The sequence below is a fragment of the Euwallacea similis genome, chromosome 3 (assembly GCF_039881205.1).
Source record: "Euwallacea similis isolate ESF13 chromosome 3, ESF131.1, whole genome shotgun sequence".
In the NCBI taxonomy this organism is placed as follows: domain Eukaryota; kingdom Metazoa; phylum Arthropoda; class Insecta; order Coleoptera; family Curculionidae; genus Euwallacea; species Euwallacea similis.
This window is the reverse complement of record NC_089611.1, coordinates 2,197,407-2,214,892: the sequence shown is the minus strand read 5'-3', so window position 1 is coordinate 2,214,892 and position 17,486 is coordinate 2,197,407. Positions and strand designations below refer to the sequence as shown.

The 17,486-nt window shown below is 34.3% G+C and overlaps 1 protein-coding gene across 7 annotated transcripts in view; it reads right to left on the bottom strand.

The window, feature by feature from the left end:
- Window positions 1–17,467, bottom strand: part of fra (frazzled) — a 39,248-nt gene extending 21,781 nt beyond the window's left edge. For all 7 annotated transcript variants that reach the window (XR_010753153.1, XM_066406669.1, XM_066406672.1 and 4 more), the window contains exon 1: window positions 17,231–17,467. Coding sequence is in view for 6 of the 7 variants with exons in the window: in XM_066406669.1 (XP_066262766.1) it covers window positions 17,231–17,318 (88 nt within the window). In the remaining variant the exon portion in view is untranslated. The remainder of the gene's footprint in view (window positions 1–17,230) is intronic.
- Window positions 17,468–17,486: the final 19 nt, after the last annotated feature.

Genomic DNA, 17,486 nt, shown 5'->3' with positions numbered 1-17,486 from the left:
AAGGTTCCATTGTTACTTAATGGTTCCCAGAAACGGAAGCAGGCAAGTTTTTTATGGTACGGATTGGATTCGAACAATTCGAGACAATTAGACAATGTCTCCGGCAATAATAATTTATAAAGGTTGCTGCATAATTCATTCAAAGCTTTCTTTCAATCGTCCAGCTCCGCTTGTGGCGTGTCATTAATGGAATAATGGAAGCCTTGTCTGGAGTTAAATGAAGCGTTTTCGGATGTTATATGTAGAGTTATTTCCTACTATTATTGTCTATAGGAAAGTAGTACTAAGAGGTTTTTAATTATTGTCGAAAGCTCATGGATAATAAATTTTAATTATAGACTGCAGCAGGTATTGTGTAGCCTCCGTTATTATCATGTGGAAGGTAATAATTAGTAGTTCGCTGTAAGATGCTTTAGTTACAAGTTTCATGTGGTTACTCGCAGTTTATATATGCAGTTTTAGTTTTCCAGAAGCAGACAATTATCACCTTAGCCAAACTGTGAGAAAATAATTAAGTTTATATATGGGGAAAAATAACAACAATTTGAGGTGAAGTTTGATCAAAAGCCAAGAAAATAGAGGTCAAAAATCAAAAAGCTCACGGAAGATCATACTTTCCTAGTCACAGAATCGGTTAATTAAAGCAGTAATTTTTCCAAAAATTTAGAAAAAAGTTATCTTTTTGAGAAAAGACTGATTCAATGCGACCTCAAATTGCCCTACAAAGAAGTTTTCAATTTTAGTTCCTAAAAGGCTTATGCATCAAAATACTGGCACGTTTGCCAGGAAGATAATCTCCATGCAAACCATCGTTACTTCAATACTCAATTCTTTTTCATTCTGACACTCTGATCTAGCGCACTTTGTAATGATCCAGAAAAGAGCCCTAACTAGAATAGATTAAATCTTTGGTTTTTCTAACGTTTTAATTTAAATCAAACTAAAATCATCAATTTTGCAGTGAATTAGAAAAATACAAAGGCCAAATAAAAAAGTATATAACATCATCTAAATGGGAAACACATGAGTTAGGCACCAGATGTGCCATTGCTCGGCGATAGCGTGAAATTCCACAATATCCTCCCTGAAATGGGGGAACAAAGGCCAAAATGGGGCTGCAGTCTGCACAATAGCAAACCAAAGGCAATATGTGTTGAGCTTAATCGACAATACGAAGAGCAAATAGATTAAAAATCCTTCTGGGACGCACACAGCGGAAAAAGTTGCGTCATTCGATTTAAATTAAACAATTTGATATTATTATTATAAGTATTTCTTGAGATGAAAGAAACTAAATATTTCAGGGAAATAAGGCCAGGAAAAGGATCATCGTGACAGTAACTGCACTAATGCTAACTTTCATCAAAGAACTAAATTTCGGGGTCTATTTACACGTTTTTTCTCTTTCGTTGAAATTGTACTTCAACTTAAATGGCTGGAAAAGTTCTTCATATCCATTTAAAGAGACAAATGGCAGAAAATTCCGAAGAATATAGGGGCCTTACAGTCACTCTAAAAGGCTCCAAATCGAACGTAAGTAATGAAAAAATTATACCATTTTAGGAGAAAAATCTAAGGAATTTAAGTATACTGAAATGACTCAAGGAACTCGTGTCGTAGGGATTTTTCAAAACCCCTATAGAGCTCAAAAAAGGCAACATTTGTACCATTTTTGAAGGAAAATATCCAAGGGAACTAAAAGAATTGAAGTTCACTGGAACGCCTGGACAATTTCCTCTCTAGTTAAAGAGCAACAAATATATTTATTAGAGAATACAAGTTCTTTACTTGTTGATCTCCCTCATACATTCAGAAGGCAGTAATAGCGAATGTTATCTGCCTCTGTCTAACATGTCACTTCATATTGTAATAAAACAAGGATAATTACAAAAGTTGGCCATATTATCGCACTGTTGCAGTTTTCTGAATGTCATTATTGTTTCAACTTTCTGTCCAACGGCACCATTCAAAATTTCTTAACGACCTCCTCCCGTAATTTTTAGACGTCACAATGTAGTGCTTACTATAGAGCTAGTCAAAGTATATATGCGAATTTTTCTAAAAACTTGCAAAATTTTCACAAATATGCTTAAAATGCACTCATAGAGGTCTATCTTGTGTCGTTTCAGCCTATTTCGTCCCCCTCGAAAACTCCACTACATTTTGTTGGTCCACAATACCCTCAATATGATGTGAAGCAATATTTTTCTTTCTAACTCGTTTTGTGTACTCCCAAATCTCGGTCTTTCATGCCATTAAATTATTAATGGATAGTAAAGAGTACACAAAGAAGATATTTTCCAGAGAAGAGTGATTTACTTACTTCGGCTTCTGTATTGAACTTCTTTAATGGATCGACTTTGATATAGACCTGCAGGACCGCACTTCAGCTATTGCATTAAGCTAAAGCTCGCTAAAGCGTGGGCATTGTTGATTTTGGCATTGGGAGGCTGTGATAGATAATAAATTTTGGTATGGCGACAGGCTGACTGTGACTTATGACTATGACGAAATTAACTAATATATTTTTTTTCCGGTGAAAATCACACTTATCAATGCTCTTATCTGCGAGCAAATTATTATTACGAAGTACATGATTATTTATATACGAATGAAGTATTTGTCTTATCTAACTGCGCACCACATTTCATCAATAAACTCTTATTAAATTGTGAAACCATCAATAAATACGGGCCTGCTGAATCGTTCAGGGCGATCTGTTCTTTGATCAACAAAGGAGAACTTCTTCTTCGTCGAATAATTAAGCAGTAAAATTTCCAATTTACGTTTTCTATCGTACCAATTAGTTCGCTATCGCGGGAGGGAGGAGTGAAAGATTAATCAAATTTGAACGTTGTACTAATTAAAGGATCCAGGCACTTTATAAGTCTTTTGTTTCAGAAGAACGATGGCTTTTTAATCTCCTGGATTAATATTGACAAAGTGGAGGATTTTAATTCAATTTGCTTATGGTGAAAGGGCAAAAAATATTGATTAGGTAACACTTAAAGCTCACTCCCAACTAGTCTTAACGAATGCAAAATAAACGAGGCTAATGAAGTGTTAATAGAAATCAGCCCGAATCAACTAACTAATGGTGTAAACACCACTGCAGTGGAACGAGCTGAGAGAAAAACGAAAAATAAACATGATGTTTGCGTAATGAGCCGTAGGGACTTGAGCATTAGACCATGCGAGCACACACAGCATCCTCAATTGGCTTCTAAAGATTTTCCAACATAAATCGAACCCATAACAAGGCGAATAATGCATGAGACTATTTATTATACAAGGCTGTCCGTACTAAACATCAATTAAACCGGCATATAAATATACGGCAACGAACATGATTTAAATTACAAACAGGTAAGGAATAATGTTATACAAAAATCGGGATAAATTGCGGTAATATGACATGTAGAGAGAAGACGATAACAAGCTAGTGGGTCGTAAATCCATTTTTACATGAAAGGACTAGTAGACTATTCCCTCAAAGTCTTTACGAGAAATAGTGCCTTAAACCTGCCTGGAAATATGCACCGGCGAAAGTATGCGACGTGCTGTAAATTACCAGTACAACCCCATCCATAAATTCGGGTTTTTGCCAGTTTTACGGTCTGCATGAAAACAGTTTTCGAGATTTTATCGTTCGAGGGAATCCGTCTGCTTTTTCATTTTTTGTTCTCGAAACGAGAGCGCTCGAGTGAAATATCATCTCTGATGCGTTGATAGCCACTCGGGTTGGAATTTCTGCAAGGCTCTTTTAATTGTTATTATTTTCCATACAAAACTGGTTATTAATGTTTGTTTTTGACTCCGAGATGGGTGGTGGTGTCAGGGTGGGCGAGAGGCGAGAAATAAATAAAGAGAAAGACAAGTTTTCATTAAAAATTGGACTTTAATGGGGAAATATTACGCAGAGCTGCAAACAAACCATCTGGCATCGTGATCTTTAAAATTTCTGGCTTCTGGATAGCAACGGTCAGGTATACTGCAAAATTCTATCTTCATTCTGGTTTAGGTGCGTAACAGGGATATTACTAATAAAGAAGCTTTCCGTTTATTCCAAGCGTAAGTGTCGCTTCGGTTTTTTCAAAAATTAAAAAAATATTGGCTTTCTAGGTGTTCCAGGTCCAGATACATTCGAATCCAAGAATAGCATTTGCACTAAAAAACTTATCGCTTCACGAAGTGTACTTCCCTAATCATTACAAAACTTGCAAAGTTCAATATAAATGTAAAGTGAACTTCGTGCACACACAGATGCGAGCAAGAAAATAGCGTCACCTATGCGCTCGCAGCTTTGTTGAATATTTTTCTACCAGTTGAGATGAGTGAAATCACAAACATAACACGTTCTTTGAACACTTTTAAGAACTATCTACAAGTAATATGACGTCGGTGTGTCGTATATTAAAGAAAATGTTGGGGAAAGTTAGAAAAAAACACAAAAACGAAAAGTAGGTGACGCTATTTTTTTGCTCGCATCTGTACATGCAAACGTTAACATGAACACGCATACAAGAATATTAGACATATGTACATAAAAGGGGGCAATAAATCACTCGGACGAGCGCCCACGATGAACCCTTTTTTTGGCGTTGTCTTTTACCTGGGACGGCGGCACGCCAGCCATAACAATATTGTGATTAAAAAATAGGAATAACATTCCTATGGCATTTGATTTTAAAAAATGTAATGAGTTTTACTGCATACTCTCAGTGATGTCGGTGGATGAAATGTTTTAAAACCCTAGTGAATAAAACGTGATTTACAGCGTCGCTGCACGTTGAACAATTCACTTCTAATGTGCATGTACTGACAAAAAGTTTATCTTGTTGTAACTTGGAAAATTAATGATCAAGCCTCGGATCAAGCACACAAACATGGCATTTTTCTCGTGTTTTCAACTCGAACCGATCCGGCAATGAAACATTCACACCTGAGGCTCTACATTTTATGCCTAGTTAATAATTATCAATAAATGCTAAAAGCCCGATACTCGGAATAATGGTTACGTAAACGAACATTCCCATATTCCCCGTGGTAATCATGCGGATTAACAGCTATGAGCTACAATAATTACAGCATTGCAATAATAATAATTGTTATCAGCTTTGGTAGATGCATGCCGCTTGCATTTTTAATCACTCAATACTTGCAAACCTGCATCGGATTTAACCCGGTATGGAAATTAAGGTGACTCGTGACTGGGGCACTTATCTAACTCACAGTTAGTTTATGCTAAATATGTTTTCTCCCATTGTTTGTTTGAAATATTGCATTTTCAAATCTATAGTATAAATTATAGTATCGCTGGTTTAACTGACCTAAATCGTGGAAATAAAAATTTCGGTTCTTTCGCTGAAAAAAAGACGTTTTGACCATAAACAAACATCTACACATGCATTATTGACAGGCAAGGCCGTTTTAATGAATTATAATTAGCCACGCTAATTGGACTTATCAACTAAAATTGTCCAGAACTTTGATTGACTTGATATCTGCTGACGCAAATATGCACTTATCGACTAATTTCCAAAAGCGCAACCCATGCCATATAGAGGGTGTTTGGAAAAGTTGGTACAGAATTTAAGGAGGTGAGAGTAGAGCCAAAAATAGTAAAAACAGTTCGTACAAACATCGGTCTGACAAAGCACCTGCTGAGATATTTCCAAAGGGAATATTTTCTATCATTTGGATATTTTTTTAAATAACTTTCTTTATAATTAAGATAATTGAATGAAAATTGTAGATTATAATCATATCATAAGAGTCTTTAACTGTCACAAGTTTCATCAAAATCGATTATAAATAAGGGTAGTTTTCTAACTATCGTTAATTTACTATTCTGAGCCATATGTTATTTAAAAAATAATTATTTATGACTTAATTACGCAAAATTCGGAAAAAAAATTAAAAAAACTTTTCCCCAAAAAGGTATAATTCTTTAAAAAATAATATGATTTGATTGATAATTCAGAGGAATAAAAAAAACGAAAAATTTCTGGTGAGGCTAGTTTTTTAACTACCCTTATTTATAATAGATTTTGATGAAACTTATGATAGTTAAAGGTCATTATAACATGATTTTTACTTACAATTTTTATTCAATTATTTTAATCAAAAAGAAAGTAATTTTAAATAATGTTCAATTGATAAGTCCCCTTTGGAGCACCATATCTCAATAAAGGTGCTTCGTCAGACAAACGTTTATAGGAACTTTTTTACTATTTTTGTCTCTACATTCACCTACTTAAGTTTTGTACCAACTTTTCTAAACACCCTGTATATGACCGAAAAGGGATTTCATTAAGGTAATCGATATATGGATGATCGCCCTCCAGAAATTGGAAATGTCGCAACGAGGGCCTGATAAATTTCCCATTTTATGCCATATGAATACATAATGCAATTACTGAATGAACCGGAAATATTGAGGCACGTCATTATCATTCCGAAAATATTATTCATATTGAAAAATTAACCTCATCCCCTATTGTACCAAAGTTGATAAGGCAAGTTGTCTAAAGAGGCAGATATCGCCTTAAGACTTTCAAGCTTGACGGCCCTCGAAACGAACGGGGAGTTTAACAAAAAGCTCAAAAAACTCGATAACAAAAGGGCATGACAATGGATGGAAGTTATAGGGATAAAGCTTATAAAGTTCAGTGATCGTAATGAACGTGAGGAAATACATTGTCTGGAACGTCTTTTAAATATCAAGAGAACGGGAGGGATTGGGGATGAGTGTTTACAGTACGATTGACTTCAATTCCTGATAAAGACTTGAATTCTATTAAGTCCGAGAGGGAAATCACTGGTAAATTTTGTTCTACATATAGGGAGAAGTATTAAAACACGAAGATCAAAAACCCTTAGATCCGCTACTGTCAATAATTTTTTAAATGTTTTTTTTTACTACTGTAGATATTAGACATTGTCCTGGGTACTACATTTGAAGATTGTAGGTCGTGAAAGTGCAATACTAATAACTATTTTTTTCGCATCACGAAAATTAGGGCCCAAGTAACCTCTATCTAGGACACTGTCATCATCATAAAGCAAATTTAAAAATTTTTTTTGAAATAATAGGGATGTCAAAGCCTATATTCTTGATACATAAAAAATACACGATTAAGGGCCGAATTAGTAATGTGTCGTTAATTTTGATTGCAAGCCAATTTAATTAAAAAAAGGAGTATTGGCTCGAATATTGGTCAGAAATGAGTAGTTAAAATTGACGGCCCAATAATAATTTCACTCGATTTTTTTTCCCTAAAGCTGCTACTGTAAATTTGGGATAACTGCCACGAACTCAGTCTTATTCACGTTCAACGCAAACCACGGCCACGATATTTTTATCGGCCTATTATTAAAACTCACAGGTAACTACTAAAGCATTCTTCTTAATGAGAACGTGAGCATTAAAGGGGGACCATAAAGCTTTAAGTAGTACTGCCGTCGTTTTATTGTCACTGAAACTTGATAAGCATTGGCCTAATTACTCGGTCCTATTTCGAACTGCTATATAAGGGACGGTAAATCTTTTTTAATTGCTTAACTTTTACATTATTTAGGGCCTGTTTTATTGCCATGGGCCAATAACCTTAAACAACTATTTAGATATACATTCGTTATTTATCAATGGCTGTAAACAATATATCAATTTGCTAATAAGATGGAATGCCAGACGTCTAAGGTGTTGCCAAACCTTTTTGCGAAACCAATTATATTGCACCTTTGGGGGGCACATAAATTGTTTGTCGTTTTGAAATTCCATCACAATGCCCAGATCTAATCCCCTCGGATTACGTGTGTTTGCTATTCCGCGTTCGCCACTAGTTTAATGATATTCTGAGCACCTGACGGGACAAATTGAATAAAGTGCCCGGTCGTATTCTGGACACGTTTGTCCTTTCAGTTTATCTGTATCTTCTAAGGGACACGCAGCCGGCTTGCGAAATGAATTCCTACCTACCGGACCTGCATTAACAGGAAACCTATCATGAATTGGAAATTCAATTTGTTTACTCGCAGGATTCTTAATTAGCAACATTTTCGAACTAGTTCATTTCTAACGGTTTATAGATGATTTTTCCAGATGAGTAGCAGCATTGCTGAGGTTTTTGGCTTCATGGAGGCATTTTCTGCGGGAATTTCTTGCTTGAGCCATCATCTTGTACATTCTTTTTTTAATGCAAGAAACGTGTACCTAGGCCAAAGCATAGAGACTAGTTTCTGTTTCACGCCCATATATGTTTTCTAGATGAACAGTTTTTTCACAGATTGAAAAGATTTTTTGCTTCTCATTCATTAAAATCCCTTCGCTAGCGTTCTTTATCCTTTCCCCTATCTGACCCATTGGCTAATTATCATATAAATCGTCCTTTTTCCGAATTAAGGAAAAAGCAGTTTCCTAATGCTCTGCTACGCCAAGCTATACGTATGGGAAAAATTATTATGCCAGCATCCTTGATCCGGTCTTATCATCGTTTATCCCCTCATCCCATCGTAAATGTCTTCCGGACGAATGGTTTTCTTCCAATAAGAAATTACTTACTCAATGAATTAAAGACCGATCCGATTTGTTCAGTCGAATTAATTCCCTAATTGATGATATGATTTAGGTTCCAGCTTAGGAGAACAGCGATATCCAAATCGGTAGGTACCTCAAGTTTAGCACACCACTCTCTAAGCTTCTCCAAATTTCCACGCAAAGAAATTCTACATTTTTTACGTTTTCATAGATTTTCATCCCGATATTTTCTTGATTTTTCCACCATATTCCCGTCATTCGCTACTACTCGTATCTGTATCTATACCTCATTGAATAATATTTCATTGCCCTTTCTGCCATACAAAAGCAATAATTAATTACGCTCTCCATACGCAACTTGAGCCGAGATTAAAATCAGCATCTAGATTTGGTCTTCATATATAATTTTTTCAACTGAAACAACTTACGCTTAAGGTCTGATTTATTTTAATGGCATCACTGCCTCCATATTCAGCTTGCTTCCACGTGAAATTAGCTGAGATTTCCTTAACTAAGCCGATTACGGAATCAGTTTTAATTTGATTGGCAGCAAAGAAACCGGCCTTCATGGGAAAACCCACAAATAAGAAAAATTTCACCCCTTGTATAACTGAGTAAGTTAAACGGCCCTTTGTACCCGGTTAAAACAACCCGAAATTAACTTTCCTTTGTTGACCTTGTGTTTGAATTATTTAACAGCAAGAGGTGATTTTTCACTAGGGCTTTAGGGCAGGCCTTAATTTCCATTTTGTTTTAAACAAAGTTAGGTATGATGAATGAGGGGAACAGGTCGCGGGGCTCGTCTTTTGTGGGCTGATAAAATAATTTGTCATCGTCAGAGTCAATTCAATCGGGATTTTAGTCGTTTTCGATAGCTAGAAGGTCACATAATAAATTATTTGCGGTATGTTTGCTGTATTTATGGAGTACTTCTCCCAAAGCTTAATAACAGCAAAGAGTACCCGAAATATACAAAAATTTTATGAGAAATAGGAAAATGGTCATTTCTATTTCAGTCTAAAATATCGGACAAAGATAGGTTACACACTACCCGTTCAATGTTGGCCAGCTGAATTAGGGAATGGGGTTGCAACGTATAAAAATGGAAAAATATGATATTAAGCCTCCTATTCCTACTATAATATATTCACACTAAGGCCAAAGACTTAGTATGAACTTGATCATATTATAATAACTCAGAAAAGAATTTTCTACCAAAATATGTTTATCAAAATTCCCTTTGTATATGGTTAAGTTTCCATTCCCAATGAAGTTTTAAAAAAGAACCCGAGAAGGATTTTTTTTCATCAGGATCAAACACATTTCGGGGATAATTTTGAGAACGTCTTAAAAAAACAGTTGCATGTGACGTCCTCATTTAATATAAAAGTAATTTTTTTTAATAAAGATTAACAAAGATAAACACCAGTGAGGTCCTAGTCAATGGCTTATTTCCTAGAGCGTAATAAACCGATCATATACGAAGTATAAGAAAAACTTGTAATATGCTTTGCAAATACGCTCAAAATGCGTGCTTATAGGCATTATCGAGGGTATTACGCCCGGTATTATGCAAATGAGCATATGATGGAGGACACGCAACATTGGCAAAAAATGGAAAACTGTTATCCGAGGTGCGAAATATTCCAGAATGTGTTGAAAAAAATCGACGACAAAATGGAAAAATTGGATACTTACTCTCCAACAGGGCTGTACCGACATATTATCGGTGCAACATTATGACATTTGCTATAGTATGATATCAAGATAATTTGGGGAGAAATGCTAAATTTCTCAAAACCTGTAGGAATTTCACAGAAAAAAAAATCAAACACCCGGTATATCTAGGAAACGAAGCGTTTGCGGACCTATTTGCTCATATATAGGCTTTTCCTCCTAAAATCTCTGTACAGTGACATTGTTTTTCGATATCTGAATAATATTTAGTTTATTTGAAGATTTTAATAATTTTTCAGCTTAAAATCGATGTATCTTTGACTCATTAAGCACCTACAACTTTGTCAACACAATTTTTTTTGCTCTTTTGAAACCAAGATAGCACATCTGCCAACTGATTTATAACTGCAATGGCACACGAGGCGTTCCTGCGTGGCAATTACCTATTTTTGGGCTTAGACAAAGTCAAAACCACATAATCTGACTGAGCTTCTGCGCTGACTTATTTCTAACGACACCGCCAGTCAAAGCAACGAGGGCAATTTATGAAATTACTCTTTTGAATTCTTGTTTTGTCAGTGACGTACTGTCTACATTTGCTCTTTAAGCAGCGGGAGTTAATTTTATGAAATTAAATGCCCGAAATCACGTACGAAAAAGCTAATGGTAATTTGTGCGAAAGTGTCTAATGAGGTTGTTAATTTGAGGCAACTTGAAATGTCATTTGCCAATCTACAGTGAGTCTAAGATAAGACAGTTAATGTTGGTTAAATGGGAGAAAAGCTGCGCATGCAAAGAAATCAAAAAATTAGTCTTGGATTTGGAAGAAGCCTAAAATAATTTTCCGTTGGCTCTAACACATAACTATACATACACAAATAAAATAATTGGTTCTAACAGGATGGTGCACTCGTAAATATTGCAAGAGCAGTGCAGGAAGATGTATCGCATAGATTTTCTGGAAGACGGATACCACGCGGAACGTCCTTGGCCAGCCAATTCTCCGGACATTACCCCGTTAGATTTTTTTTATTTGATGCTATATGAAAAATCATTTTTACCGACATACCTTTGAAACGGAAGAATTACGAAGCAGAGTTCTTAGAGCTTTTGAAACTGTCAGAGTAACTGTGTTGCTTAAACTTTAAGCTTCAATAGTCAGATGTGATTTGGAAATTTTATTAGTTATAGAATACTAATTAGTTATTAGAAAATAATGAATACCTGCATAAATAACGTTGTGCAATTTTGGTTATAGAGATTCATTTTTAAAAATATGGGTCAAGCTTCAAATTAAGCTCTAAAAACCGAAGAAATTTCTTGGTAAAAAGAAAGAAATATCTGAGAGAGAGAAAGGTCGACACCATAATGAGACCAAATAAAGCATATTTTCCAACTTTATTCTGTTTTGTTCATGTACAAAATTGATCTTTGATACATTTTCTCCTGATAGGGAGTTAAGATACTGTTATTGCAAAAGTAGTAAGTAGCCTTTACCTGTTTATTTTAATAATAGATAGTTGGCTTAAAATAGGCCCCTGTCGTATGTCCTGGATATAAATTATGGGTTGCATTAGTTCTACGGCTTCTCTCATATAAGTGCGTAATGGAGGGGCACTCAGCCGAAATAACTGTATTAAAGTTGGCAGACAAGTTGAGCAGGTAGACTTCGTTATTAATGCAGAAAATGTATTTATAGAGCTTCCCACATCACTAAGAGCCAAAGTACCTACCGTCGAGTAATTGAAGACGCTCTAGAGAGAACTAGAGATATGGAACGATAGCTAGCTTTATGGCTATTCTTCTTAATTTAAAAAACCGAGAGGCACAATAGGGCATTTTAATAATACCCAGCAAAGCTTTTGTCCGCTTTAAACACTTCTTTTTCGTCATTCGCCAGACAAAGGCACATAAAGCCACACATGACACGGTTTTATCCCATATACCTGCTCGTTGTGAGGCAGGTAGAAAACAAAACGAATTCTGGCCTCTATTTATTACAAAACGTCCGGGAGATTATCTTGTACTGTGCGTTTGAAAAAGATTAGGAAGGGTTTAATTAAAAAAAAAAAATCACGGAGAAATTAATTACGAAATATATTACGTATACCCGATGATAAATAAAGGGGTCTTGAAAGCTTCACACCTCATCAGTTCAAATACCATCAAGAATTGATCCTGAACTTGAAACGTTTCTAAGAATCGACGCTGATGGTCGTATTTCCCACTATTTCATTGTCTCCTTCCTGGAATTGGAGCTGATTAACACCAGGCATCACATAACTATAATAGTTAATAGGTGGGAATGATTATGCAATTAAAAATCAAAGGAAATAAATCATTAAAATGCAGACAGATACCCTGGTTCCTGGTATCAAATCGACGAGTTTTGACCAATGATACGGAAAACATTTTGTTCTTACTTAGTACCTACTATCTAAGAACTCAGATACAATATAATTTTATTCTTGGATTTGTTGAATGGGGGGGAGATTTATTAAGGGTTAAAATGTATTATTTTTTTATTAAATAAACTCAACAGCAAAAAAACCGGAACACCAATAAATTTTCTTTTTTGAGTGAAACGGAAAGATTTTATAATATTTAATTAAAAAATAATACTAAATAAAAAATTAACTTTTATTAAAGGAAAAGTTAACATTTTAACAAAATGGTAAAATAAATTTTTCCTTTCTTCTTAATGTATATAAACAAAAACAAAAAACAAAAAGTAAAAAAGGTTTATCCAAAATATCAAATCGCTTCACAATATGTTTGGAAGTAAACTGCTGTAAAATACCTAAAACACATTATCGCTATTTTATGAAAAAAAAGGAAATAAACACAGTGGAATTATTTTTTGACAGCCTGAAATCTGAATGGAAGACTAATGTTATGAATTGTAAACAATAATATAGCAGAAGTAAGTTTTCAATACATATTTTTTCCACATTAACCAGTTCGCTGGTTTTTGTGCTGTTGTGTTTATTAAAAAATAAAGGACTAGTTTTGATTAACTCGAGGATTAACTTTCCCAATAAAGATAGGGATCTATTATTTTTGTCTCTAAATCACACTAGAATTTCGTCGAAACTTAAATCAAACCTATCATCAACGGCTTTCAATATTTCCTTTCGTTGGAAAATACCTATTGTTTTACGAGAATTTACAGTTCGATTGCTCTGCCCGATGTGAATACGAAGAAGACGGGAGTAAAGATTAAGAGCAAGAAAGAGATTTTAATCCCAGATTTGGTTTGGTTTTGCATCGGTATTGTCCGGTTTTCCATCTACTAAAGTCGCTTAACTTTGGCAAATTTAAGAGAATCATCACGCTATTTAATATTTTCTCTCTCTTTTTCCTCTTAGTTCTGCATGATTTTAATACCGTCTTCCAAATGTCCGACCGTTCTAAAGTAAATTTCTTGAAGTAAAACAGCCACGAAGTAGTTAAAACCCAATTTGGAGCTTTTATCTACCATGACCTCTCCTCGCCCTTAACACAAAAAACCCATTTCGATTTTAACCGTTTGGCAAAAACATACCAAAACTTTAAAAACACTTAATTAGCATGATGAACTTCAACGGAAACACTGCTAATTTGATATGCATAAAATCGACCTAAGGCTAACCCCGATATAGAAACAGAACAATAAAATATCTATTAATACTAGTCACAACCATCAATCTCTTCGTTAATTAGTTGTAGGCGTGAGTATGATATTTCGGTTTTAATTGTGCCTGCTTTCTATTGTAATTTTACGGTTTGTTGGCCAATAAGATAATGGGAAAGAATGTTATATTTATTTGGAAAAATGGACTGGAAATTGACGTTACATGTTCCATACCTTTCGTTACGCCCATAAAAATAAAACTGAAATTCAGACGAATCTGGAATAATGTTGGGCGACCGTTCAAATGGGCTTCCGCACGTTCCAAGCTACTTTTAATAACGGGTCAATGAAATTGAGGTAAATAAAACAGAAAACGGGATAACCCATAACTGCTGCCTTTCCCATGTAATAATTCCCGGCAAGCAGGCACATATAAATGGAAATTAGAACGAACTGATGTATCTTGTAGATACGTCGAGGCGGGTAAAGCTCTGTAACTTGTCGACATGATAATTTGACAATCTGGATCATTAATATTAGCGCGAGTCTGACCAAGACAAATGGATTAAGCTTGGAATTTTTAGCGTTTACGCTAAAGCAGGTTTTAAAATTGAGAGAAAATTTTAGTATAAATAGCCCCAATATAAAGCAGATAATTGAAAAAATTTGAGATAAAATGAAATTTGGTTTTGAAATGTGAGTCAAAGTCAATCTACAGATTTATGTTAAGACCTTAAAAACGGATTAAATCAATTAACTTTGACTTCAACATTCAATTAAGACAAATGAATTCTCAAGTAACGTAAATTTTCGACACATTTAAGACTCGGTTTAACATCTAAAATGAGGGTTTGAAAAAAATCTCAATAAACCCAATTGAAATGACAATAAATTCAGTTTATAAAATTTACGATGACAAGCCAATAACATTAATTAAAAAGTCGTTTGCTATATCACACGCGAGTTGATTTAAATCCTAGGCATTGAATCGAGATTGTAAAAATTCAATTAAAAACCTATCATTGTCACGAACGTTCAATGTCCATCATAGAGCCAATGGTAAAATCGCTTAGATGAAAAAGAGATATGATTGGTACTGAAGGTTCATTGCTCCATTGAGGCTGAGATAGTTCAAATCTGGAGAAGCAGGGGAGAATCGGAAAAAGGGATGTCGATCAACACGAAGTTCGACGTTCATATATAAAAACAACAATAGGGAAATTTCCTTGGCGGAAGTTGAGACATTGCTGTACCTGACAAAAGTTTTAATATTTTTTCAATACACCATACCGTTATTTATTATACATTTAACAAGTTTCATAATGGACTTTGAGTTTTCAGAACTCCACATTTTGGCAAGCTTTACACTGACAATCAATTTATATGCTACTCTCAAGTGCTTTTCTGACTTGAATACTTACCTATTCACTTAAATGCTTGATTCGATTTCAAATATGATGTTCCAAAATTATACCCAATTAAGTGAGCAACTGAGATTGCAACAAAGTAATAACAAATTCGTTAGGTTTTAATTTTATGATTTTGTTAACGTAGATGACTTGCAGAGGGCAGTAGTTACAGCTAATTTTTCAAAAAGGATATCAATAGAATGTACTCCCTAGGTGGTTAATTGACCTCATAATTACTCCTATCAAATATGGAAGAGTTAAAATGAAAATGCAAATATAATGTCGAATTTTTTATTTCGTTTTGGGAAGTTTGTTAATGTTTGGGTTAATGATTTCTCTTTTATATTCTGAACTAACCTGAACTAACTATAGAAGATGCTAACGTCTTTTGATAATTTTAAACAAATAAACGATTTATTATTATTATTAATTTTCTCTTTTATTGGTTAATTTTTACAAATTTCTCATCAACTTTTTATTTTAAATTCCTTAATATATTTCCTTCACTGCCACTGAAATAAAAGTTTTTCACAATTCAAATCTCATACCTTTATTACCTTTTCCCTGAATTTTCATTAGGATTGATTAGGAGTGAGAATTTAAAGCTATACAAAAAGCCAAGCTAATAGTTGGAGATATGATTATCAGTGACAGAACAGAAATCACTTTAATATCAGGAGTGATACCAGTTCAATGAGTGAGTAATAAAACCAATTTTACTTTTAAATGCAGAGGAAAGTATCCCACAGTAAAGCAAGAATCTCTATCAAAGTCCCTGTTACATTCAAGGCATTACCATTGAATATTCAGAAAAGGTATTAAGTTGTTTTGTCAGATTCCATCTTAAATTTAACAGAGTCCACAACAGCTTTACAGTACCTATGTGGAACTATACAATATACTATTTTATTCTATTCCACTACATGTCAAAGACGTCCTCACCTACATCTGCAGCAATGTCATGTTGTGTATCTTAAAATTAGATGAAGGAGTTTACTTACTTAATAATAAACAACATACCATTTTATTAAGCATATAACCTCTAGAACTTTGCACATAATTCAGTATTGATGCCAATATATACAGAATGTTTTTTTTACCATAAATATTTAAATCTAATGTATTGCACTGGTTTTTCAAATGAACCATAAGCAAAATTACTTAACAGGTATAGTCATTATTTATTAAGTTGGTTTAGGTGTTTCTGCCAAATATTGCCAATCACCTTAACTGAAAAGTAATTCATATTATTTACTTTTGAGCTCCTTAAGTTGAGTAGCAGGAAAATTTGTAACAAGATTTTAATGGGATTTTTATAAAAAATTTCCGACTCAACCCAATAGGTAGTCAGCTGAAAAAGATCACCTCAATCCCTTTCATAATGAACAACCTATTATTTCACTATGGCTTATTTGCAAAAAAACTATATTTTGATATTAGTTGAAATAGTATACCTAATAGGAAATATATTAAATAAATCTTCTCAAGCTAAAAAGGCTAAGGAAAAAGTTACTGAACTGATGAACTTAACTAATCAATGTCAGCTGAAGGAACCAAGAGATGATGGGGCTTTATAGCTATTTAGGTACTCTTTTAACCTTTCCCTTAATTGGCCCTTTTGATAATAGAAGCTAAGTTAAAAAAATAATGATTCAAGCTATGAGGACCTCTCTTTTAAGACTCCTTTGGCTCCTACATTAAAATACTTACTTTGTACCTAACAAACTATATGTTTTATCACTCCTTGTTAGCTTCATAAGCAAATGGGACTACTTACCTACTTAAGCTAGTTTATACTTAGAAGAAAATGCCACTTCAATCTCCCACCCACACAATCAAAACAGGACCTTTAACTAGGTAAAATAAACATAAACAATTCAAGGGTATTGGCACTACCAATTTTTATCTCTTATTTATGATTATGTAACGCACTGTACCGCAAAGAAATGACACATTTATAGGAATTAAGCGATTTAAACAACATTTGCTTACCTTGTGTTATCCGCGTAAACGCAGTAGCTATCACCAGCAATAAAGCCCATTTACGCTGTAAACAAAACACATATTTTGTCCAACTCATGGTTGAATACGCGCACAACAATCGCAGGTCTATTATTTCACATCCATTGCCGATTTTCTTTCAGTTTTAATTCAGAAATATCGGATTATTTTCAAACAAACCCGCGAGTCCTTTTGGCACATAAGGACGCCATTTTACTACTGTCGCAGTTGCCATATCTAATTTTTA